Source organism: Symphalangus syndactylus, chromosome 3 (assembly GCF_028878055.3).
Source record: "Symphalangus syndactylus isolate Jambi chromosome 3, NHGRI_mSymSyn1-v2.1_pri, whole genome shotgun sequence".
NCBI classification, from domain to species: Eukaryota; Metazoa; Chordata; class Mammalia; order Primates; family Hylobatidae; genus Symphalangus; species Symphalangus syndactylus.
This window is the reverse complement of record NC_072425.2, coordinates 47,836,271-47,861,848: the sequence shown is the minus strand read 5'-3', so window position 1 is coordinate 47,861,848 and position 25,578 is coordinate 47,836,271. Positions and strand designations below refer to the sequence as shown.

At 41.5% G+C, this 25,578-nt stretch overlaps 2 protein-coding genes across 4 annotated transcripts in view; one reads left to right on the top strand and one right to left on the bottom strand.

Moving 5' to 3' along the window:
- The window catches only part of ZNF782 (zinc finger protein 782), a 42,406-nt gene extending 38,171 nt beyond the window's left edge, over positions 1-4,235 (bottom strand). Inside the window, exons 1-3 of one of the 3 annotated variants that reach the window (XR_010120209.1) lie at positions 3,803-4,227; positions 2,564-2,779; positions 1,646-1,704 (exon numbers count right to left, since the gene is read on the bottom strand). Coding sequence is in view for 2 of the 3 variants with exons in the window: in XM_055271770.2 (XP_055127745.1) it covers positions 1,646-1,704; positions 2,564-2,705 (201 nt within the window). In the remaining variant the exon portion in view is untranslated. Of the gene's footprint in view, positions 1-1,645; positions 1,705-2,563; positions 2,780-3,802 lie in introns of all 3 variants that reach the window. The other 2 variants (XM_055271770.2, XM_055271771.2) reach the window with 2 other exon arrangements.
- Positions 4,236-4,283: 48 nt separating this feature from the next.
- Positions 4,284-21,148, top strand: LOC134736294 (cyclin-Y-like protein 2). Its single transcript, XM_063636904.1, has 5 exons — positions 4,284-4,431; positions 4,988-5,021; positions 7,338-7,434; positions 17,837-17,999; positions 19,169-21,148. The coding sequence occupies exons 2-5, from the start codon at positions 5,003-5,005 to the stop codon at positions 19,280-19,282; spliced, it is 393 nt and encodes a 130-aa protein (XP_063492974.1). The 5' UTR covers positions 4,284-4,431; positions 4,988-5,002; the 3' UTR covers positions 19,283-21,148.
- The last annotated feature ends 4,430 nt before the right edge of the window (positions 21,149-25,578 follow it).

Below are 25,578 nucleotides of genomic sequence, written 5' to 3'. Positions count from 1 at the left end.
CTACTCAGCCATAAAAAGGAATGAAATAATGTCTTTTGCAGCAACTTGGATGGAGCTGGAGGCTGTTATTCTAAGTATCACAGGAGTAGAAAACCAAACCGTATGTTCTCACTTATAAGTGGGAGCTAAGTTATGAGTATGCAAAGGCATACAGTGACATAATGGACTTTAGAGACCAAGAAGGGGAGGGTGGGAGGCTAGGGAAAGGTGCTAGGGATAAAAAACTACCTGTAAGGCACAATGTACACTACTTGTCAGACCACAGGTGCACTAAAATCTCAGAATTCACCACTATATAATTCATCCATGTAACAAGAAACCACTTGTATCCCAAAAGCTATTGAAATAAAACATTTTAAAGAAACGTTTTTAAGTATAAAGAAAAGACAGCACTTATTATTATTATTTTAGTCTTGCTCTTTCATTTTAGTTAAAATGAAAGAAGTCTTGACTTCTTTTAGACCCTGGGTAGTAAAATACGTAAAATAAAATGTAAAAGTAAAATGTTCAGAATCTTAGTCGAAAATTTCAAATACATTTTGTATTAAAATTGAAACTCTTTCCAGTTTTAGTAAACATACAATATTATGAAAACTTTTGCATCTTAATAAATATATCTAAGTAAAGTGCTAAGTAAGTAGGCAAGTTGCATCTTCAGTGTCAAAGTATATTAGCACAAGGATGGTAAAGCAGGGTGAAAATTATAAATTTTTATAATTTGTGTATGCAAGGTGGTTTCTAAAATAAAATATCTTAGTATCTCATTTTATTTTTCTCTTGGTTTATACCTTGTCTCTCTGTACATCTATAACTTAATGCATACTGACAAAGAAAAATCTTGTTTGATAATGGTTAACCAACAATAAACATTTACTAAATCTAAAAAAATAAGAAAATAAAAAGTAAATGATTACAATTTTCTATGAAAACGTAATGACAAAAATTATATTGAAAAAGTACAAATCCAGTATAAGCTTATAAGAAGCTGACTAATGAACTAATACATTTATTCAATAATCAAAATCCTCACACAAAAAGTCTTTGCAAGGTCCAAATTCATAGGTGAGTTTCATAAAATCTACATATAACACAATGTTCTCATTTTCCTAAATTATTAGAAAAGAAGAAACAAGAAAAAGTGCCCCATTTCCTTTCATGAGACAACCATGATACCCTAACTGAACAGGGAAACAGGAAAGTATAGTTTAATCCAATTTGTGAACACAGAAATAAAAATCCTAAATTATTACCATAAAGTGCTAGGAAAACACGTAAGAAGCAACTTACTACACTCATTAGCAACTAGGGTCTATACAGGAATTCAAGTTACTTTTAGAAAATCCATTATATTATTCACAGTATTTACAGATTAATTAAAGGACACAGCTATAGATTTATTCTGATACACAAAAAGTATTTAATATAATTCATGTGCATTCATAACATGACATCTTGGCAAACTGGTAACTGGAGGGAACCTACTAACCCTGACAAAGCTGACAGCAAACAGAGTTCGTGGTAAAACTGTATATATTTTCCCTCAAGATTTACTTGATCTAGTTCTCCTTTTCCATTTAATGCAAGGGCCTATCTAAACCTCATAAATCCATTACAATACAAAGTTGGGAATGAATAAAGAGCTTACCTGAAATGTGTTCATTTTCTGTGGATCTTGGGAGAGTATAGAGAACTGTAAAGCCTCAGCTGGGGGGAAAGAAAGAGGATGTCACACGGTCTGGCCTACCTCACAGCTCCTAGATTCGCCTCCCCAAATCTCAGCAACCCAGTTGGGGAGCAGCCTTCCTACGGTAACAGGGCCCTTCAGGCCTTGAAAAGGCATGAGAAGCACCACATAGAGGTGGCATTGTCTACGACAACTCTGAAATAGTTATGGGGCTTAAACTGCTATTTTTTATTGAGTGAACATAAACTTTTCCCAATTGATTTAACAATGCACATGTGATTCTAACACACACACACACACACACACACAAATAAAGACAATACAGGATTAGTTGAATTAAAGTACACCACAGGGTAAGACACTATTCTTTCATTAAAATTAACCTAGCAGGTACTGTGGTTCATGCCTGTAACCCCAGCACTTCAGGAGGCCAAAGAGGGTGGATAGCTTGAGCTCAGGAGTTCAAGACCAACCTGGGCAACATGGCATGACCCTGTCTCTACAGAAAATAAAAACTTAAAAAATTAGCCAGGTGTGGTGGCATGCGCCTGTGGTCCCTGCTCCTTGGGAGGCTGAGGCAGGAGGATCACTTGAGCCCAGGAGGTAGAGGCTGCAGTGAGCCGTGTTTGTGCCACTACACTCCTGCCTGGACAATAGGATGAGACTCTGCCTCCAAAACACAAAATTAACTTAGCTGAAAAATATTCAGTGTGCATCATTTAACTATTTTTCTTAGTAATATTGTTTACCCTTGGTATAGACAATCCACAGAAAGTCTTGTAAAAGAGATGAGATACTTTAAGGCAAAGAGTTTTAGATGTTTTAACTGGGATGTATTTCTCAAAAGGCCCTTTGGATAAGATGTTTTTGGTGACTCACCTGTGAAAGAATGCACGGAACTGTTTTCCTCCTGGCTCTGCCACAAACGAGGGATCCCCGGAAACTCACTGAACCTTTCATGCCCAATGTCTTTAAAGCTTTCAAAAGAATCAGAAGTAGATAACCACGGAAGACCCTTCATGTATCATCATGCTGGGATTCTATGAGGTAGGGACAAAGTCTCCAGTGTCACATGTGTTAACAGCAGTATGGCATCTGAAAGAGTGGAGAACGAAAGGACTGGGGGCTACTTTGGGATCTGGGGACAGAATCTCCAGTTACCCCTACCCTCAGACCTAAGCAATGATGTGGCCTTTCCTGAGCAGCCTGTCCCTGGCCACCACCTAGCTCATTTTGCTCTTCTCAAAGCTGGCCCAAACCACCCACTGTCACCCATTCTGTGGTGGCTTCTGGAGGCTTCACCAAGTCTGGCTCATTCTGGGAAGGAGGATCAAGAACTGCTTCTGACCATACACATCTAGGATCTGATCCTCTGTGGACTCTTCTGCCTCTGCTCTGAAGCTCGGGAGGGAGGTCTAGGTCTTAGAGGCGTTCTCTTCCAGGTAAAACTGTTCACAGAGACCCCTGCTTCCCACCTCGCAAGGGCTGCTCTGTTCAAGGAGCCTGGGACGGACCTGACCTGAGAAACCATGCTGGTGGCAAAAATCTGACTCTTAGAATTCTTTACATCAGACTTAAAAGAGAGACACCCTGACAATGCAGAAGGGGCCAGGAACCTGTCTGACCCAAGAGATCTGAAGACACACCAGAAATCCAGACTACATTTGACACATGGTAAGATTCCATCTACATCCACTCCCTGAGTATTTGGGGACATGCCATTCTGCTAAGTGCTGTGAAGGCTGCAATGCTGGTTTTAGGCAGGTGTGATATTAGCGCCTGAAACGGGAAATAAATCACACCTGCCTTTGAAACCCAGCTCCCTCACTGCTAGCTTGTGACTTGAGCCTCAGTTGTTATATTTAATGCAGATGTGGTTGTGAGGTATACATAGGCACCCAATGAATGGAACAAAGTATCTTCTAAATATAACAGCAGCAGTCGCTCATGGCTTAGTAGCCTACAGTCGGCTGTTTGCTTTACAGGTGATGACTTAGAGCTTTAAACCAATGCCATGAAGCAATCATTATTAATACCCTCACTCTCAGATGAGAAACCTGATTCTCATCCAGGTCCCTGCATTCGCCTCGGCTTCCAGTTGCCAGAGCTGGAACTTACCCGGGTTTTTCCAGCTCCAGAGCTCGGGGTCTCGATGCAGACCCACCGTCCGGGGATTTCGGGCACGTTGTCGCCCGCGTTACAAATGCGCTTTCTCCTCCCGCCGCCGCTCGCGCCAGGCTCCCGTCCCGCACACCGCGGCCCGCACCCGGCACCTGCTCCGGACCAGTGCTCAGCCTCAGCCGCCCCGGGAGCCAGCGGCCGAAGTCCCTCTCCACGGGCCGGGAAGGCCGAGGGCCCGCCCGGTCGCACCCACTGACGCTGGGGTCGGGGATCCCACGAACTTCCCGCTTCCTCTCCCGCTTCCGGGCACAAACGCTGTCCTCCCGCCCCAGCTGCGCTCCCTCTACTTTCCCAGCCGACCCCCGAGCTTCCCAAACAGCTTCCCGGGAGTCTCGAGAACCCAAATGAGGAGGCGGGGCTCTGGCTGCACAGGCGCAGAAGGAGCCCAGTAGCCCCATCCCAGAGTGCTGCGCGGCGACCCAGACTCATTCAGGACTACATTTCCCATAAGCTCTTGAGTCCGCCTTCGACGAGACTCCCCACGTTTCGGCGATTCAGAATTGGCGGGGATGGAGTTTTTATAGAGTCTCCTGCTCAGGCTCTCTAAGAACAGGGAGAAGTTAAAGGTTAAAACTTGAACGCTACTGACAAATATAAAGAGTAGCCCTCCATTGGTTCCCGGTTGAACCAGCATTTTTTTTTTCCATAAGACTTTCGGAGACAATTGGGAAGCTGAATATGGATTGGGAATTGCAAATATTGAAAAAAAGTACCATTACTTTTGTGAACTGTGAAAAAAAGTTAAGAATTTTGTAGAAAAGTAGATTTTTTTAAAAAAGGAATCACTACTGAAGTATTTAGCATTGAAATGATATAACTTTGAATTTACTTTACAATTTTATACATTTTCAACCTGTAACCTCCACCTTGTCTCTTTACAGCCTACCCGACCTGTTGACCTGTGAGCCCTGTCCTGGCGCCCCCAGGCGTGAGGGTTCTAAGGCGGGTCGAGCCAGGTGCTGCAGGTATTAGAGAAAAGCTTTTGGTTTTTATCCCTCAACATTGCTTCTTGCCGAATTCTCTTATTGTTTCAACATATTTAAATTTAATGTTAATTATCTTAGATTTCCATGCTCATAACGAATTTTCTTGCTTTTTGCTGATTTTTTTTAATTTCCATAGGTTATTGGGGAACAGATGGTGTTTGGTTACATGAGTAAGTTCTTTAGTGGTGATTTGTGAGATTTTGGTGCACCCATCACCTGAGCAGTATACACTGCACCCCATTTGTAGTCTTTTATCCCTTGCCCGCCTGCCCTCCGCCATTCCCCCCAAGTCCCCAAAGCCCATTGTGTTATTCTTATGCCTTTGCATTCTCATAGCTTAGCTCCCACTTATGAGTGAGAACTACGATGTTTGGTTTTTCCACTCCTGAGTTACTTCACTTAGAATAATAGTCTCCAATCTCATTCAGGTCGCTGCAAATGCCATTAATTCATTCCTTTTTATGGCTAAGTAGTATACCATCATGTGTATATCACAGTTTCTTTATCCACTTGTTGATTGATGGGTATTTGGGTTGGTTCCGCGTTTTTGCAATTGCAAATTGTGCTGCTATAACCAGGCATGTGCAAGTATCTTTTTCATATAATGACTTCTTTTCCTCTGGGTAGATACCCAGTAGTGGGATTGCTGGATCAAATGGTAGTTCTACTTTTAGTTCTTTAAAGAATCTCCACACTGTTTTCCATTGTGGTTGTACTAGTTTACATTCCCACCAGCAGTATCAAGTTTTCCCTGTTCACTGCAGCCATGCCATCATCAACTATTTTTTGATTTTTTGATTATGGCCATTCTTGCAGGAGTAAGGTGGTTTTGATTTGCATTTCTCTTATCATTAGTAATGTTGAGCATTTTTTCATATGTTTGTTGGCCATTTGTATATCTTTTTTGAGAATTGTCTATTCATGTTCTTAGCCCACTTTTTGATGGGATTGTTTTTCCTTTGATGAGATTGATTTGTTTGCGTTCGTAATAGATTCTGGATATTAGTCCTTTGTCAGATACATAGATCGTGAAGATTTTCTCCCACTCTCTGGGCAAAGTGAACAGCTGAGTAAAGATTAAAGGTGAGCTGCGAGGTGTTGTTACCTCAGAGGGTGCTCTGCAGAAGAGTATATCCATGAGCTACTTGAACTCTTTAAATCAAAACAAAAGGGAAAAAGTTTATTTTAAGCAAGTTTATTTCTTGTTTGATGGTTATCAGATGGGAGAACATTGCCAGGTCTAAGCTACCAAACTCAAATATGTTTTCAAAAACAAATGGTTATTGAACATCACATTTTACAGAGATTCTGCTCCCTTTCTCTCGCCCTCCCCAGAGAGAGCAGTCCTGCATGTGAATGATCAAAAGTCAGTCTTAGGACAACAATGAGAAAACAAGCTATTTAGATAAACTCCTCTACATTCCCTTGTTATTTGCTTTTTACTATTAACTCAAGGTAAGAGGATCAGGCTGCCTTCAGCCATAATCCTTTCCTAAAGCTTTTGCAAAACCTTCTGGCCTTCCAAGAAGGTTTGCCCAGTTCTTTGTAGGACAGATGATTGATAGATGTAAAGTAATTCATGAGATTATCTCACAAACTGCTTAGCAGGGTTAGAGGAATCCCAGGGATACATAGACTGGCAGCTGTTTCCACCTTAAAACCAACAGAATTGTCTAAGTTGCAGACGATGTAAGACAGAACAATTTTTACGACGTGATCTTGAAGATGTGAAAAATAAGGGCTGTAAGGACCATTCTTTATACACGTGTGTTCCTTATCAAGCCAGCAACTGACTGTGGGGAATGTTTTACAACCTCAGAGACCTGCGCCTGCCATGCTGCTCTGCACAGCAGCCACTGGGGGGCTCTCTTGACCGCAGTTTTTTAAGCTAGTGCCCTATATAGAAGGGTGAGTTTTTGTGAAAAGATTAACATTTGCTCACTATCACATGGGTTTTACATATTCAAGCTTGACGTACTTGTAAAGTTCCCATCTGCCTACCAGCTAGGCGTCAGACATTACATGTGGTAGGCACTTGAGGATTTACTGAATGACTTTAAATCCACACTGGGCCTGTGTGTGTCCTGGCTTTTATGAGTGTGAAGGTGACAACACTGCCTCTTTTCATGATGCCCTTGGCTGAGATGTACCATCATTCTTGTGACTAAAATTGGGCTGTACATTTCTATGGGCACAGTAGGTAGCAGAAGTATCTGACCTATGATTGTGGTATGGCCTCTTGCTCTGCCTGATCAAGCAAAGTCTCTGTAGAACATAAGAATAAAAGGCACTTACTTTCTGGTCAAAACCAGAAGAAACCTGTCATTCCTAAGAGTTCTTATTACAGCACTCAAACTAAGCTAAATCAAAGGCCAGTGCTCTATTTTGCAGATTTACACAGAAAGACTTGAAAGTTATGCTGATGTTGACATTTGTCCAACCAACTAGAAGAGGATTGTCTTGTCAGCCATTTATTGTCTCCACAGGATTGTCTCCACGGCCATTGCTGTGGAGCGATGACCATGAGGTTGCAGGGAGTGTGAAAAACTGCAGGCTCTCTGAGAACATTTCATCTGATGACATGTGAGTTTGTAAGGTTTTTGTGAACTTTCTGATCATTTTTCAATTTTTTTTTGCTCCCATAAACTTAACACTTTAAGAAATATTTTTAAAGGTTACATTGTGCAGATGATGGAAATGGACATGAAAACCACATCTTTCTATTAGCTTTAGAATAACAGTTCAGTTTTCATTGTTCATTGGTAGGTCTTGGTAAATTGCTCTTGTAATAATCTGCTCATAAATTGAAAAGTATTTTTCTGGTGATTTTTGGCAATTATCTTCCAAGTATACTACTAGAACATAATAGTACAGTAAATATCTTTATGGCTTTCTAGAGGCCGTCTGCAAGTTCCAGTCTCTCTTTAAGGTGCACATGTCTGGCCTTTGAAATAATTGGCCGCTGACAGGTCTAGGGCCGCTAGACTGTGAAAAATGTGTAGCTTCACCCTGAGTCATACATTGTGTATTTGCTCTTGCTGGTGTTTCCCCTGCCTTTATCTGAACATCTGTTTTATAGAAACCTTGACATACAGAATAGCCACAGATCCCTGTGCCCCTATCCCCTCCCCCAGGAGTGTTGCCTGTGTTTAGAGATTGGGCTGATGAGTTAGAAGCTCTCCTCGGGCAGTCTGAGAAACATTGCATTGCTGGACATCACCAAATGCTCACCTCACTCAAGAGCTTCCTAGGGCACTCATACAACCACAACAGCACTTTCGGGTCCTTGAGTTACCTATGAGAGTGCAATAAATCTTGCTGAGTCAGGGGGTTGCTCACAGATGGCACCAACTGGACACAGAAACTTGAGCTTCATGGGGTCTTTCTTCCAGTCTGGCCTCATGACTGCTGTAAAGGGAAGGGCCTTGGAGCTGGTAGGCAGGGTGACCCAGGGAGGCATTTTTAGCAAAGGCTCTCAGAGTGCCCACTGGACAGTGAGAATGGCTTTGTGGGTGACGCTTAGGAAAATATGAAAGAACACCTCATGTGAAGATCAAGATCGTGACAGGCAGTGGCACGAGGTTTTGTTTGTTTGTTTTACATTTGCCTGTAGGTAAGACTGTCATTCAAAATGTATGCGGCCACAGAAGTGGAGCCTGATGGCTAAGTAGAAATCTCTGCCAGTTGTGCTCCCCACAGGAATAGCCTCAGCAGTGGACCTGTGGCGAGGAGAGAGTCCGTGCTTGGTGGAGGGAGAGCACAGCAGCTGTGGGACTTTGCACTGAACTCAGTGCTGCGTCGTTGTAGCAGAAAGCAAAACAAGGCTGCACTCATCTGATGCCTCCACCCACGGAGGAAACATTTACACTAGTGCCCACCCACGGAGGAAACATTTACACTAGTGCCCACCCACGGAGGAAACATTTACACTAGTGCCCACCCACGGAGGGAACATTTACACTAGTGCCCACCCACGGAGGGAACATTTACACTAGTGCCCACCCACGGAGGAAACATTTACACTAGTGCCCACCCACGGAGGGAACATTTACACTAGTGCCCACCCACGGAGGGAACATTTACACTAGTGCCCACCCACGGAGGGAACATTTACACTAGTGCCCACCCACGGAGGAAACATTTACATTAGTGCTAGCCAGAAGGGAATTGTTTATCCCAGTGGTTGGAACTTGAGTTGTGGAAAGCCTGGCTACTGCAGGATAAAGTACTCGGGGTCCTTAATAAACCTGAAAGGTTGTCTAAGCCACAAGGACTGCAACTCTTAGGCAAGTACTAGTGCTGTGCCTTGCTTGGAGCCAGTGTATTTGGGGGCATGTGACCTAGAGAGACAGCAGCTAGGGCAGCTATGGAGTGCTTGCCCACCCCTCCTCCAACCCTAGACAGTGCAGCTCGCAGCTCTGACAGAGACCTCTTTCTTCCGCTTGAGGAGAGGACAGAGGAAAGAGGACTTTGTCTTGCATCTTGGATACTAGCTCACAGTAGGAAGGGGCACTGGTCAGAGTCATGAGACCCCCCTTTCAGGTCTCAGCTTTGGGATAACATCTCTAGACAAACCCTGGGCCAGAAGGGAACCTGCTTCCTTGAAGGGAAGGACTCAGTAATGGCAGGATTCTTCACTATCTGACTAAAGAGCCCTTGGGCCTTGAATAATCAGCAGTGGTAACCAGGTAGTACATGCCATGGGCCTCGAGTGAGACTCAGAGATGTGCTGGCATCAGGTGTGACCCGGCACATTCCCAGCTGTGGTAGCTGTGAGGAGAGACTCCCTCTGCTTGAGAAAAGCCGAAGGCAGAGTAAAGAGGATTTTTCTGGAGCTTAGACACCAGCTCAGCTACAGTGGAGAAGAGCTCCCAGTGGACTGTTGGAGTCCCTGATTCAGGCCTTGGCTCTTAGATGGCATCTCTGGACTTAGCCTGGGCCAGAGGGGAGCCCACTGTCCTGAAGAGTGAGTTCCAGGCCAGACAGCATTCACCACAAGCTGACTGAGAGCCCAGAGGCATTAAGTGAACATCAGTGGTGAGCTGTCAGTAATCCGCATGAGACTGTGATGACGTTGTAGGTGGGAACAGACTACCCTGCCTGGGGAGAGGGGAGGGGAGAGTGGGAAGGGATTTGCCGGGTGGATTCAGTGACAGCTCAGCCATGGTAGAACAGAACACCAGGTAGATTTATAAAGTTTATGACTCCAGCCCTGGCTCTCAGACAGCACCTTTGAACGCATCTAGGGACCAGGGGAGCTTACTACACTGAAGGGAAGGACAGAAGCCTGGCTGGCTTCACTACCTGCTAATTGGAGAGCCCTGGGGCCTTGACTGAAATAGGTGGCAGCTGGGTTGCTGTTACAGTGGGGGTCTTGGGCAGTCACAGCGCTGTGCTGGCTTCAGGTCTGACCCAGTGCTGTCCCAGTGGTGGTGACTACAGGGGTGCTTGTATTGCTCCTCTCCCAACTCCAGGCAGCCTAGCACAAAAAGAGAGAGACTTCATTTGTGGGAAAGTAAGGGAAGAAGTGAGTCTCTGCCTGCTAATCCAGACAATTCCTCCAGTTCTGATCCAAGACCACCAATGTGGTGCCTCCACAAGTCTGCAAAAACCAGTGACATTCTTCACAGAAATAGAAATTTAAAAATGAATCCTAAAATGTATATACAACTACAAAAGACTCAGAATATCCAAAGCTACCCTGAGCAAAAAACAGAACTGGAGGAATCACATTATCTTATTTCAAATTATACTGTACAGCTATAGTAACCAGAACGGCATGGCATTGGCATAAAAACAGACACATAGACCAATAGAACAGAATAGAAAACCCAGAAACTGATTCATACATCTGCAGTGAACTCATTTTCAACAAAGGTGCCGAGAACATACAATGGGGAAATGACAGTCTCGCCAATAAGTGGTGTTGGGAAAACTGGATATCCATATGCAGAAGAACGAAACTAGGCCTCTATTTCTCATCTTATGCAAACATAAAATCAAAGTGGATTAAAGATTTAAATCTCGGCTGGTGCAGAGGCTCACACCTGTAATCCTGGCACTTTGGGAAGGCTGAGAGAGGAGGATTGCTTGAGCCCAGAAGTTTAAGACCAGCCTGGGCAATGTAGTGAGTTTCTGTCTCTATTTCTTAAAGAAAAAATTTTAAAAAGATTTAAATCAAAGACCTCAAATATAAAACTAAAATAAAACATTGGGAAAACTCTCCAGGATATTGGACTGGGCAAATATTTCTCGAATAATATTTTATAAGCACAGGCAGCCAAAGCAAAAATGGGCAAATTGGGTCACATCATGTTAAAAAGCTTCTGCACAGCAAAAGAAATAATCAGCAAAATGAAGAGACAACCCACAGAATGGAGGAAGATATTTGAAAACTATCTGACAAAGGATTAATTACCAGAATATTTAAGAAGCTTAAATAACTCAGTAGCAAAAAATCTAATCATCTGATTTTTAAAATGGGCAAAATATCTGAATACACATTTCTCAAAAGAAGACACATTAGCAAGGCATGGGGGCATGTGCCTGTAGTTTCAGCTGTTTGGGAGAATTAAGTGCAAAAATTACCTGAGCCCAGGAGGTTGAGGCTGCAGTGAGCTGTGATTGTGCCACTGCACTCCAACCTGAGTGACAAAGTGAGATCCTGTTTCAAAAATAAAAAAGGCATACACATGGGAAATAGGTATATGAAAAGATACTCAGCATCAACATTATTGATTGTCAGAGAAATGCAAATCAAAATTACAATGAGGGATCATCTCACCCCACTTAAAATGGCTTTTATTCAAAAGACAGGCAATAGCAAATGCTGGTGAGGATATAGAGAAAAGGTAACCCTCGTACACTGTTAGTGGGAATGTAATTTAGTACAACCACTATAGAGAACAGTTTGGAGGTCCTCAAAACTAAAAATAGAGCTACCATATGATCCAGCAATCCCACTGCTGGGTATATACCTAAGAGAAAGGAAATCAGTATTATCAAAGAGATACTTGCACTCTCATGGATATTGCAGCACTGTTAACAACAGCCAAGATTTGGAAGCATCCCGAGTGTCCATCAACAGATGAGTAGCCAAAGAAAATGTACATATACACAATGGAGTACTTACTATTCAACCATAAAAGAAAAAGAGATCCTGTTATTTGCAGCAACATGGATGGAAATGTTAAGTGAAATCAGCGAAGCAAGAAAGACAAACTTCACATGTTTTCACTTATTTGTGGGAGCTAAAGTAGAATTGTTAGCAGAGGCTAGTAAAGGTAGTATGGGGGATGGGGGGTAAGGATAATGGTTAATAGACACACACACATAGTTAGAAAGAATAAATAAAGTCCAGTATTTGATAGCAAAACAGGGTGACTACTGTCAATAATTATTTAATCATACATTTTATAGTACCTAAAATAGTATAATTGAATTATTTGTAAAACAAAGGATAAATGCTTGAGGTGTGATGGATACTTTATTTACCCTACAGTTACACATTGTAGGCCTGTATCAAAATATTTTATATACTCCATAAATATATACATCTACAGTGTACCAAAAATTCTTTTAGAAGACTGTCATTCAGAATTACCACACTGTATATTTACAAGTGAAGCGAGGCTTCTTGTGACTAAGAAGAGACTAGTGATGGTTGGTTTCTGTTGAAATGGCTGCTAAATTACCACTTTGCTAATAGTATATAAACTGAGTTGTCATGGTGATATTGCTAATAGCCATTTTAGCAAAGGACATAAACAGCAAATGAATTTGAAACAAATAGGTGTACTTTGAAAGTTGCAGAAGCTAGTGTGCCTTTAATCACTACAGTTGTCATCACTATATAAACTGGTTTCTTGAAGGAAGCAAAATTCATAATTATGAACACTTAGCTCTGTTATAATGGCAGCTAAATTGTTCTCAAAACCTGCAACTAATCTGGTGGCGGTGGGTGGCTCTAGCTCTAGTTACAAGGTCAGAAAATACACAGGGAAATGTGCAGGTTTCCACAGATGTGAGCTCCAGAAGCAGTGGTGGCAGAGGCCAGCTCCGAGATGCCCAGTTCTACACAATGCTGTTTGTGAACACAGAAGCACCAGGAACTATGCTCCAAACAGGAGCAATGTTCATGATCTTTTTGGAAATTGAAAAACATTACAACAAAGTACTTAACATACATTTATCTTGTCCCTCTGCTGATTATTTATAATGGTCTCTTTTTGACTGTAAATTGAACCATTTAAAAATTAGTGTCTATCAGATTTTTCTTAAAACTTTTTGACATCCATTTGTCTTGTTAGAATATATTTTCTTTCAGGAACGTTACTAATTATCAGGGAAATGCAAATGAAAACCACAATGTGATACGACCTTGCTCCTGCAGGAATGGCCATAATTTAAAAATAAAAAAAAATACATGTTGGCATGGATTTGGTGAAAAGGGAACACTTTTACACTGCTGATGGGAATGTGAACTAGTGCAACCACTATGGAAAAGAGTGTGGGGATTCTCTGAAGAACTAAAAGTAGAACTGCTATTCAACCCAGCAATCTCTCACTACTGGGTATCTACCCAAAGGAAAATAAGTTATGAAAAAGACACATGCATGCTGATAGCAGCAGAATTTGCAATTGCAAAAATATGGAGTCATCCTAAATACCCATCAATTGATGGTGAGCAAAAGAAAATGTAGACTATATGCACCATGGAATAGTGCTGAGCCATAAAATGGAATGAAATAATGGCCTTTGCAGCAACTTGGATGGAGCTGGTGGCCATTATTCAAAGTGAAGTAACTCAGGAATGGAAAACCAAATATCATATGTTCTCACCTATAGGTGGGAGCTAAGCTATGAGGATGCAAAGGCATAAGAATGATATAGTGGACTTTGGGGACTTGGGGAGGAAGGTTGGGAGGGGGGTGAAGGATAAAAGATTACATATTGGGTACAGTGTACACTGCTCAGGTGGTAGGTGCACCAGAAGCTCCTAAATCATCCCTAAAGAACTTATCCATGTAACCAAAAACCACCTGTACCTCAAAAACTATTGAAATAAAATTAAAAACTATTATTGGTAAATATATATATATGCATATGTACATATACACATACATACACACACATATATTTGTTTATATATAAATATATAAAAGTATATATATATTTGTATATATATATACACATTTAATTTAAACTGAGCAGCTCCTATTCAGAAAATTTGCTGTGCCTGTAGATGGTATGCTATTCAGCCATTTAAAAAACAACAAAAACTGAGAAGATATATCCTGTAGGCATAATGGTTTTCTTCAATAACTAAGCCTCTATTAATAAACATGATGATTCTATAAAATACTGTATTTTACACAATTAAAATATGTTTTTGGAAAAACATAAAAGAGATTATGAAGTGCATATATTCCTATAGTAAATTAAGTCCTGATTAGCTGATAATTAAAACATTATCTGACTTACATTTCTATAGCTTTATGGTTATATGAATAGGAAATTAATGCTGGAAGGAGATTTAGTTGGGTTTTCAGTTAAATAAATGAGAAAACGACATATTTGCTTATATCTTAACTACTCTTCATACCAGAGAACATCAAGCATTTGTTGACTTAGCCAGTGGATAAAACATTAAAACTTTAAAACCAAGAAACCAAATATGTTGTTCAAGTATTAATTATTTTTATACACTTAAGTCTTTACAGGAATTACTGTGAAAGTGGTAAGATTACTCGTTTTATATTTATTTAAACATTTGACAAAGTGCTGGATACAGTGGCTCACGTCTGTAATACTAGCACTTTGGGAGGCCAAGGTGGGAGTATCACTTGATCACAGGAGTTTAAGGCCAGCCTGGGCAAAATGTGAGACCCTGTCTCTACAAAAAGAATTAAAAAAAAAAAAGCCCAGCTCAGTGGCATGAACCTGTAGTCCCAGCTACTTGAAAGGCTTACGTGAATGGATCACTTGAGCCTGGGAGTTTGGGTCTGCTGTGAGCTAGGATCATGCCACTGCACTTTAGCCTGGGTGACAGAGCAAGACCCTGTCTCTTAAAATTAAAAAAAAAAAAAAAAATGAGAAAACACCTTTGGCCAGGGCAGCTGAATAATCATGTGGTGGAGGGCTGCTCCCAGCCTGTTCTTCTGTCAATGCATTCAACTCATCCCCACATTCTCTTCTGACCAGAGTGACAGAGGCTGAACACCTTAGAGTTTCATTTCCAACTCGGGAGAAACATTGTGTGATATGGTTTGGCTGTGTCACACCCAAATCTCATCTTGAATTCCCACATGTTATGGGAGGGATCCAGTGGGAGTTAACTGAATAATGGAGACAGGTCTTTCCTGGGTTTTTCTCATGATAGTGAATAAGTCTCATGAGATCTGATGGTATTATAAGAGGGAGTTTCCCTACACAAGCTCGTCTGTTTGCCTGCTGCCATCCATGTAAGACATGACTTGCTCTGCTCCTCCTTGCCTTTTGCCGTGGTGGTGAGGTCTCCCCAGCCATGTGGAACTGTAAGTCCAATAAACCTCTTTCTTTTGTAAATTGACCCGTCTTGGGTATGTCTTCATCAGCAGTGTGAAAACAGACTAATACAGTAAATTGATACCAGTAGAGTGGGGTGCTACTGAAAAGAGACCCGAAAATATGGAAGCAACTTTGGAACTGGGTAACAGGCAGAGGTTGGAACAGTTTGGAGGACTCAGAAGAAGACAGGAAAATGTGGGAATGTTTGGAACTCTCTAGAGACTTCTTTAATGGCTTTGACCAAAATGTTGATAATGATATGGACAATGATATGGACAATCCAGGCTGAGGTGGTCTCAGATGGAGATGAGGAACTTGTTGGGAACTGGAGCAAAAGGGACTCTTGTTATGTTTTAGCAAAGAGACTGGCAGTATTTTTGCCCCACGCTAGAGATTTCTGGAACTTTGAACTTGAGAGAAATGATTTAGGGTATCTGGCAGAAGAAACTTCCAAGCAGCAAAGCATTCAAGATGTGTCTTGAATGCTTGCTAAAGGCATTCTGTTTTAAAAGGGACACAGAGCATAAAAGTTTGGAAAATTTGCAGCCTGACAATGTGATAGAAAAGAAAATCCCATTTTCTGAGGAGAAATTCAAGCCACCTGCAGAAATTTGCATAAGTAATGAGGAGCCAAATGTGAATCACCAAGACAACAGGGAAAATGTCTCCAGGGCATGTCAGAGACCTTTGTGGCAGCCCCTCCCATCACAGGCCTGGAGGTTTAAGAGGAAAAATTGTTTTGTGGGCTGTGCCTGGGGTTCCTCAGCTGTGTGCTGTCTAGGAACTTGGTGCCCTGTGTCCCAGCTGCTCCCGCCATGACTAAAAGGGGCCAAAATACAGCTTGGGCTGTTGCTTCAGAGGGTGGAAGCCCCGTCTTGGCAGCTTTTATGTGGTGTCGAGCCTGCAGATGCACAGAAGTCGAGAATTGAAGTTGGGGAACCTCCACCTAGATTTCAGAAGATGTATAGAAAGGCCTGGATGACCAAGCAAAAGTTTGCTGCTGGGGTGGGGCCCTCATGGAGAACCTCTGCTAGGGCAGTGTGGAAGGGAAATGTGGGGTCGGAGCCCCCATACAGAGTTGCTACCTGGGCACCACCTTGTGGAGCTATGAGAAGAGGGCCACCGTCCTCCAGACCCCAGAATGGTAGATCCACTGACAGCTTGCACCGTGTGCCTGGAAAAACTCCACTCAATGCCAGCCCATGAAGGCAGCCAGGAGGGAGGTTATACCCTGCAAAGCCACAAGGGCAGAGCTGCCCAAACCATGGGAATCCATGTCTTGCATCAGCGAGACCTGGATGTGAGACATGGAGTCAAAGGAGATCACTTTGGAGCTTTAAGATTTGACTGCCCTGCTGAATTTCGGACTTGCATGGGGCCTGTAGCCACTTTGTTTTGGCCGATTGCTCCCATTTGGAATGACTGTATTTATCCAATGCCTGTACCCCCATTGTATCTAGGAAGTAACTAATTTGCTTTGGATTTTACAGGCTCATAGGCAGAAGGGACTTGCCTTGTCTCAGATGAGACTTTGGACTGTGGACTTGTGAGTTAATGCTGAAATGAGTTAAGACTTTAGGGAACTGTTGGGAAAGCATGATTGGTTTTGAAATGTGAAGACCTGAGATTTGGGAGGGACCAGGGCAGAATGATATGGTTTGGCTGTGTTCACACCCAAATCTCATCTTGAATTTCCATGTGTTGTGGGAGGGACCTGGTGGGAAGTAATTGAATAATGGAGGCAGGTCTTTCCCATGCTGCTCTTGTGACAGTGAATAAGTCTCATGATATCTGATAGTATTATAAGGAGGAGTTTCCCTACACAAGCTTTTCTCTTTGCCTGCTGCCATCCACGTAAGACATGACTTGCTCCTTCTTGCCTTCTGCCGTGATTGTGAGGCCTCCGCAGCCATGTGGAACTGTGAATCCAGTAAACCTCTTTCTTTTGTAAATTGCCCTGTCTCGGGTATATCTTTATCAGCAGCATGAAAACAGACTAATACACTGTGTAAGTCCAGCACCCTACCAAAAGGCATATCATAAAATGTGTTTAGTCTAGCCAAGATGTCTCTCTTTGATCTAAAGCTGAAGGCTTGACTATGTTTCTTAAGATTATGTAGTTTTTCTACTTATTAAAATTCAAATATACCTTTGAAAAGATGTGGGAAAATCAAGTTCATTAACACGTGTTTTACATTCATGTTTTTTTCTAATACAAGTTTTTCTAAGTTTTTAAAGAGAATTGGGAAAGTTGAATGCTTTCTTGTGTTTCTTCCATTGATAGGGTTCTGTACGGTGTGAGTTCTTTTATGTGTTCTAATGAACTAGAGCATATGATGGCTTTACCACATTTCTTACATGAGAATAATGATTTTGAAGATAGCCCAGTTGACTAACATTGTCCTGTGTTGGTTTTGTTGTGTTTCTCCTTCCCCAGGCTTGAGTTGGGAAACCAATTCTCCCACTTCATTAATAATAATGTTGATGTTCCTGGCAGTGTTTATACCAAATGCTGCTTTGACCTTTGCACCTTGGCACACAACAGTAGCCTATATTTGCCATTTTGTCTTCTTGACATAGAAAGAGCATGGGAACTGAAGGTAAGGCTATGAAGGTACTAAGTGGGCTTTCGGTCAAACACTAATGCCAACATTTGTGGCTAGATCATATTAAGAAGTGATTAGAAAAATGAAAAGCTTCAAAATTAACATACTGAAGAGCTTATTAATGTTTTGGCATATATTTTATGGTTTATACAAGAATTCACATTATTTAAAAGTTATAGATATCATCTCTTCTGTAACCATAATTCAGAATGTTAATCAAATTTAATTCATCCTTAATGGTTTTCCTTTTGAACTGCTACCCTTTCAAATAATCATACATAAGTGATTTCTTGCAGTGATATTATAGAATGCACTTAACATTGTTGACTATTTTTTATCATTTAGTTTGCAAATTTATGTCATTTTCTACTGTATATACCACAGTGCAGTGAGTCCCATGAGTTAGACAAAGCATTAGTGCCTAAGCCAAGAGACCTGCACTTAGACTGTATAAGGTATGTGTGTCTCAAGTACTGGATGCAGGAAGTACATGGGATTCTACTGGAAATGATAACTTTTATGGGGCAAAGTAATATTTATGGTTGGTGACTTTCAGTAAGTACACAGCAAAATTGCTCACAACTGACATGGATGAACATTTAAAATAGGCCTTTTCGGTAGTACCTGGGAAGTATTTTGAAATAAAACATTTTCTACCATAATTAATGTGCAAGTGAAGTAACACCTTTTGATGCTTTAGTCATTAGACTTATTTGACATTCCAATGCAGTCCAGCACATACCTGCTTCATTAAAATTTGCTTTGAGTATATAATAACTACTACAGATTGGGTAGAATTTGAATACATTCATAAACTAACTTTTGCAAAAGTGTGCATTCATTATGTTTAAGGAACAAGTGCACAGGTAACAGATGATACTGCTGTTAGAAGCCTGTCACAATACTGTGACATCTTTGGGAGCCCAATTTTTAAATAACTTAATAAAACAAGTTCCCCCTTCGCTCCAGCAATCTAATTATAGCCCTTAAAGGAGACTACCTTAGAGAGTTGACAGAACTTGGCAGTGTAAACCTCAGCCAAAGTAGCTGTTACTGAACTATCTAAGGGAGTCTGCATGTGTGCCTTATCATCAATGGTGATGGTTACAGGTTGGAACCCTTTTTGAAATCGTACCTCTTTTCTATTTGATTGTCTTTCTTAGGTTGTTTCAAGGTTGGAAGACAAAGACTTCTATGGTACTGCCAACAAAAGGAAAAGGTCTTTGAGTTCTGATGATTTAATTGATCTTCAGTGCCTTAAGGCCATCCTCTCCTGAAGGAAGAAGTGAGGGGTTATGTAACATCTGAACTCCTCATCAAAAAAGACAGGAAAATGTCACCTTTCCTGCTGAAGAACTAGAAAAGTACTTTCAAAAGAATAAACACCTACAATTCAAGTTAACTCAAGGACAACTAGGATTGCACCTCATAGAAAAGAATGGGAACTTGTCAATGCAACAATACACTCTTACACTCTTCTGTCCCTTTTAATGTAAAGGGAGTTCTAAAAACCACTTCAAAATGAAGGCTCCTATGTGAGCTGATAGCAGTGAACTATGTAAGGGTTTTAAAACAATGGTTTAAAGTTTTAGATTTTAAAGATAACCTTTCCGTTTCTTTTATACTTTTCTTTCCCCCAATATTGCTGCATATGCATTTAGCATCATATTACCATTAAAACATAGGACTCTTAACAACTCATAAAGCCACTAGGAGCAGATGCAGCATTGTCAGGTACTGAAGGGGCTCTTCCTTCCTACTCTTGGAATCAAAGCTACTAGTTACTGGCAATCATTTTAAGCAAAAGCTTCTGGATAACATTTGCCATTCATATCCTCTGTAAGCACTTCTTATTAGCAGTTAGTATGTTTGGGGTCATAAAAAGAGAAAATATTGGTTATTGATTATCTACTTTTATTAGGGTCTGTGGTGTATTTCTTGTGAAGTATAATGGTTCTCATTTGCTGATAAATTTTCTTATTTTTTAAATAAAGGTATTAAAAGATATTTTCATAGTGCCAAGCAACATGGTGATCCAGTGGTAATAAAAAATGATAAAACATGAGGTGTTCTGAAAGTTTCAGGACAGTTTTTAGCTTTAACATAGTATGCTTGTGCCCTCCAGAGCACTGCAGCATACATATGTAGGCTATAAACCTTTACAAAATATCATTTGAAATTTTAGTTGTATTTCTTCTTCTTTTTTTTTTTAAATAGATGTTGTCTCAGTATGTTACCCAATGTATAGTGCAATGATTATTCAGAGGCACAGTCGTAGCATACCACAGCCTGGAAATCCTGGCCTCAAGCAATCCTCCCATGTCAGCTTAGCAAGCAGCTGGGACTATGGGTGTGTACTACCACCTCTGGCTTCATTTTGCAGCATTTGAATATTAAGCATTTAACTTTTTGTCTCATCAATACCTGCTATCTTCAAGAAGGACTGAAACAAAAAATTAAAAGGTTAATATTCAGGAGCTAGGCATGCCTATAGTCCCAGCTACTCATAAGGCTTAAATGGCAGGATCACTTGAGGCCTAGCATTGGAGGCTGCAGTGTGCTGTGATTGTGCCTGGAAATAGCCATTGCACTCCAGCCTTGGCAACATACTGAGGCCCTGTCACTCTAAAAAATGGCAAAACTAAATAAATGTAAAAGAAATATAACAAACCTTTCAGTGATGCTTTGTAAATGTTTGTAGCATTGATACTTCTACAAGTATCAAAGCTTAAAATTACACTAAGCCTTTTGGAATTGTTGTATTTTTATAAAGCGCCCTTTTCTCTTTTAAAGTAGTTCTTTGCAGGGCTTTCATCTGCATTGATCACCAAAAATTATTTTCTCTAGATGTGATACAGAATAGGATCAGTTTTAATGCACATGTAACAAATTTGAAGGAATTGGACCTTAATAGTAGTAGATGATCTAATACATTTTATTATCCCGCATGTTAACCTGGAGGCAGGTATCATATTTTATGTCCATAAACCTTAGGAAACTTACCTCCTAAAAAAATGATCATTTATGGAGTGCAGAGCTTAGAGATTGAAGTATTGACTGCAGTTTTATTTTCAAAAAGTAAATGCTACAATTTATGTGGTTTTTATTTCTCATGTTTACATTAAAAGAAAGCCTAATAAACTTTTAATTAAAATGTGACTAGTGGGCCTGGCACAGTGGCTCACACCTGTAATCCTAGCACTTTGGGAGGCCAAGGCAGGTAGATCAGAAGGTCGGGAGTTCAAGACCAGCCTGGTCAACATGGCGAAACCTCATCTCTACTAAAAATACAGAAATTAGCTGGGCGTGGTGGTGCCCACCTGTAATCCCAGCTACTTTGGAGGCTGAGGCAGGAAAATTGCTTGAACCTGGGGGGCGGAGGTTGCAGTGAGCCAAGATCGCGCCACTGCACTCCAGCCTGGGCGACAGAGTGAGACTCTGTCTCAAAAAAAAAAAAAAAATTGTGACTAGTGTGTTTTAAACTCTTCTATTCACATAGTGTTACATCTCTGCATAACTTAAATGATTCAAGTCAGTCTTGATATGTCTTAAAGCATTTTTATAAGTTGCCTGGACTATTCACAAATTGGTTTAATCCATGCCTCTATGTAAGACATAATATTTGTTTTTTCTGGCTTAAGCTCTTTTCAATTTTAAGATAATTTATTACACTTAAAATCACTCTCTGGCCACAATACTTAGTGGCATAGTGTATTAGATGGCATCTTTGAATAGTTGGTTATTGTGTCTGAGAGGAAAAAGCATGTTAGAATATAAAATTAGGTCAATACACCAAAGAGAAAGGATTCCCAGGAATAGTGTAGAATTAGAACAAGGGTGTTTGAGGTTTTCAAACAGTTACACAGAAAAAAAATGGAAGTACAGAAAGTAGAATTAAAGTTGTTGTACAGAGGGCGGCTTAGACCACATAATTTGACTTTAGCACACTGCTTTCAAGCTTACATTTTAGTTAAAAATATATCAAATCACTGTTAGTTTTTTTTTTTTAGAACTAGGATTCTAGCTACTTAGCTTCAGTGATTCTCACTAAATCCTAATAATATTGGTGTATTTTCATCTACTTTAATTCTTTAGCACCTAAGGTAAAATCTTTAAATAATTCATCACCTCATCTTGATAAATTGCAGACTAGAATCAGTGATCTGATTTAAAAGAAAAAGTCTATCATGAATCCCTGTTTATAAGATGCTTTGCACCATATAATATGCAATAACTAAGTAGAGGTCCTGACATATATGAGTGGTCAAAGGTTTAAAAAACTAGTTTGGGAGAGGGACACTGGACATAAATCCATAACTTCAAGAGTAAGTCAGGGCCAGGTGTGGTGGCTCACACCTGTAATCCCAGCACTTTGGGAGGCTAAGGCAGGCAGATTACTTGAGTCCAGCAGTTCAACACCAGCCTGGCCAAGGTAGCAAAACCCTATCTCTACTAAAAATACAAAAATTAGCCAAGCATGGTGGCATCTGCTGGTGGTCCTAGCTCCTTGGGAGGCTGATTCATGAAAGTCGCTTGAGCCTGGGAGGCAGACGTTGCAGTGAGCAGTGAGCATGCCTGCACTCTAGCCTGGGTGACAGAGCGAGACCTTGTCTCACACACACACACAAAAGAGTAAGTCAGCAGAATAAGGACCACTAACATTGCTCTCCCCTTTGGCTTGAATTCTAGAAGGCAATACAGTCATTTTGATAAATGGAAAATTGGGTCAATTTAGAATAAGAATATAAATGTGACTGAAAGTGGGCAGGTTCTCTGACAAATGTTTGGGGCATGGAAACTAAGTTTCTAGTAGAGTGGTAACTATGGCAGTTTTCTTAGAGTTTGATATCTAGGAAAGATTTGTTGTCTAACACAAGACTATGAAAAAGATTATCTGACTACCAAAGCTCAAATTTACTTTCATTTTTAGGGTTATTTCCACTTTTGTAATACAGACGCCAGTGAAATTTTTAACTCTGGTATTGTGTGAACTAAAACTTACCTTTTCATTACAAGGAAAAGACAATGGATCACTACCCATCAATAAAAAAGAACAAGCTACTAAAACATGGATGATCTGGACCTGTGACGGACTAAATGGCACTGTGTTTGACTCGTGGATCTGACACAAACTAAGTGGGTCTGGATAATTCATGGACACTCTGAGGTCCAATCTCTTAATAGTTTCAAATGAGTCACAAGTAGATGACCATAAATACCTTTCATGAACCATCACTGTGGAATTCTGTGAGGTTAAGATATCAAGACTAGCGTGACTAGTGTCACATGTGGTTATGGACAGGTGTGAGAGCAGTGCAGTGTCTTTCATGAGTGGGAGTTGTTTAGAGATGGAGGAAACAGGATTTCCACCCTCTGCCTGCTTACCTCTTACCCCTAGACCTCCCCACAAGCTCTCCATTGAAGTGGCCTCCTGTCTCCCCTTGGTCTTCTCAAAGCTGCTCCAGGCATTCCACTGCCACAGACTCTAGTGGTTTCTGGAGATAATGACATCACCAGATCCAGCTCATTCTGGCAGGTGGATCAAGCACTGTTTCTGGCTATGCTCTGTCCTGTCTGGGCTTTTCTGCCTCTGCTCAGAAGCTCTGGCGAGTGGTAAGGTCAGAGGGGTGTTCTCTTTCTAGGAAAGATTCCTGTTCCCAGTGGCCCCCTGCTTCCTAATTCACAAGAGCTGCTTTGCTCTACAGTGAAATTATTTCTTGGGAGCTGGGACCAGGGCCTGGGAAACAAATTTTAGGGACACAAACCTGGCCCTCTGGAATTCAATACATTGGACTGAAAACATAGACAGCTTGGTAGTGCAAGAGTGGCTAGAAGCCTTCGTGTGACCCAACGGATCTGACCAGACACTACCAGAAAGCCTAAAATATATCTGACACAAGGTAAGATTCTACCCACATTCACTTCCCATTATATCCCTGTGTATTTTGGGTCATGTCACTTTGCTCAGTGCTGTAAAGACTGCAGGGCTGGGTTTAGGCAGGTGTGATATTCGACAGCACCTGAGATCGGAAATAAATCACAGCTGCCCTTGAACCTAAATTTCCTCACTGCTAGCTTGTGACCTGGGCGCACTGTTCCTCCAACCTGAACCTCGGTTGTTATTTTTAATACAGACGGTTATGCCGGCCTCATAGAGTGCTTGTGAGGTTTAGGTGAGTCATCCAATGAAAAGAACAAAGTGTCTTCTAAATACAATAGCAGCTGTCACTTACTCAGCGTTTAGTAACTGCACTTGGCTGTTTGCTTTACAGCCAAGTGTATGACTTACCTGAGTTTCAAAACGACGCCATGAAGCAGGCATTAACACCCTCATTTTCAGGCGAGAAACCTCTTACCCGGTTCCCGCCCTCGCCCCCCGCTTACAGGTGACAAATTTACCCAGCTCTTTCGGCCTCCACAGCTCGGGGTCTTGCCACAGACACAGCGCCCACGAGTTCTGGCGCTTTGGTCAACGTTTATAAACGGGCTCTCCTCTGCCACCGCGGGCATGGGATTTTCCCAAGGTTCGCACCGAACACCTGTTCCTAAAGTGGGCGCAGCCCCACCTGCGTCCCCGGGACCTCTAGCGTGAGGGGGTCGAGCCTGGGGTCCTCCCGGGCTTCCCGTTCTCACCCTCTGAATCACAAGCCCCATTCTCACTAGAAGTTGACAGGCTGTGGGGAGACCCGGTCTCCCCGCGTCCCACTTCAGGTGAGCACCCTCCCCGCCCGCGACACCCAAGGGCCCCGGGACCACCTCTCAGCCGTAGCCAGGCGCGAAGCAGCGAGCTAAGCTTGCACATGCGCAGATGTCATCCAGAAGACCCTTTCCTAGAGTGTGGCGCGCGAGCCATCCGGATTTAAGACTACGTTTCCCAGAAACCTCCACGCCACGACTTACTTTGCAGCGCTTTCTCTATTGGATGATTGGAAGATGTCCCTGACTGCCTCGCCTGCCAAGGTTCTGCCAGAGCCCCTAGAGATATGGATTAAGTTTGAACTTTGCTGCCAAAAGGTCCTCCATCAAATCCCGGTTGGAAAAACAGCTGCCAAATACGTTGGAAACAATTTGGGAAATTTTGATGTGTACTGACAATTATAAATATTAAAGAACATTGCCGTTATTCTTAACTGTTAAGTGGAGTTATATTGGAAAATACTAGTTTTTATAAAGACATGCACAGGGAAGCATTTAACATTGAAAGGATAGTTAATTCACTTTACAATTTTTCAGCAAAAACTAACAAAGCGAATACGGCAAAAGGTTAACTTTTCTTAAATCAAGGACATGCATGGCTATAGATAGATGCTCATTTTACCGTTTCCTACGTTTCTGTGTGCTTAAACATTTTTCAATACAAAGGAAGAAAGAAAGAAAAACAAGGATCCTCCCTCCATCAATTTGCCTTTTCAACTCAAAGCAGCCCCTAGACGTTAAGGTACATACAAATATGTCTTGGGAATAAGGCTGTGAAATGTGAATGAAATACTTGCGCACGGAGCACAGCGTTACTATGAAAGAATAGTACCTGTGACCCTGACCAACAGGGTTTCAGGAAAGGGGAACAAAAGAA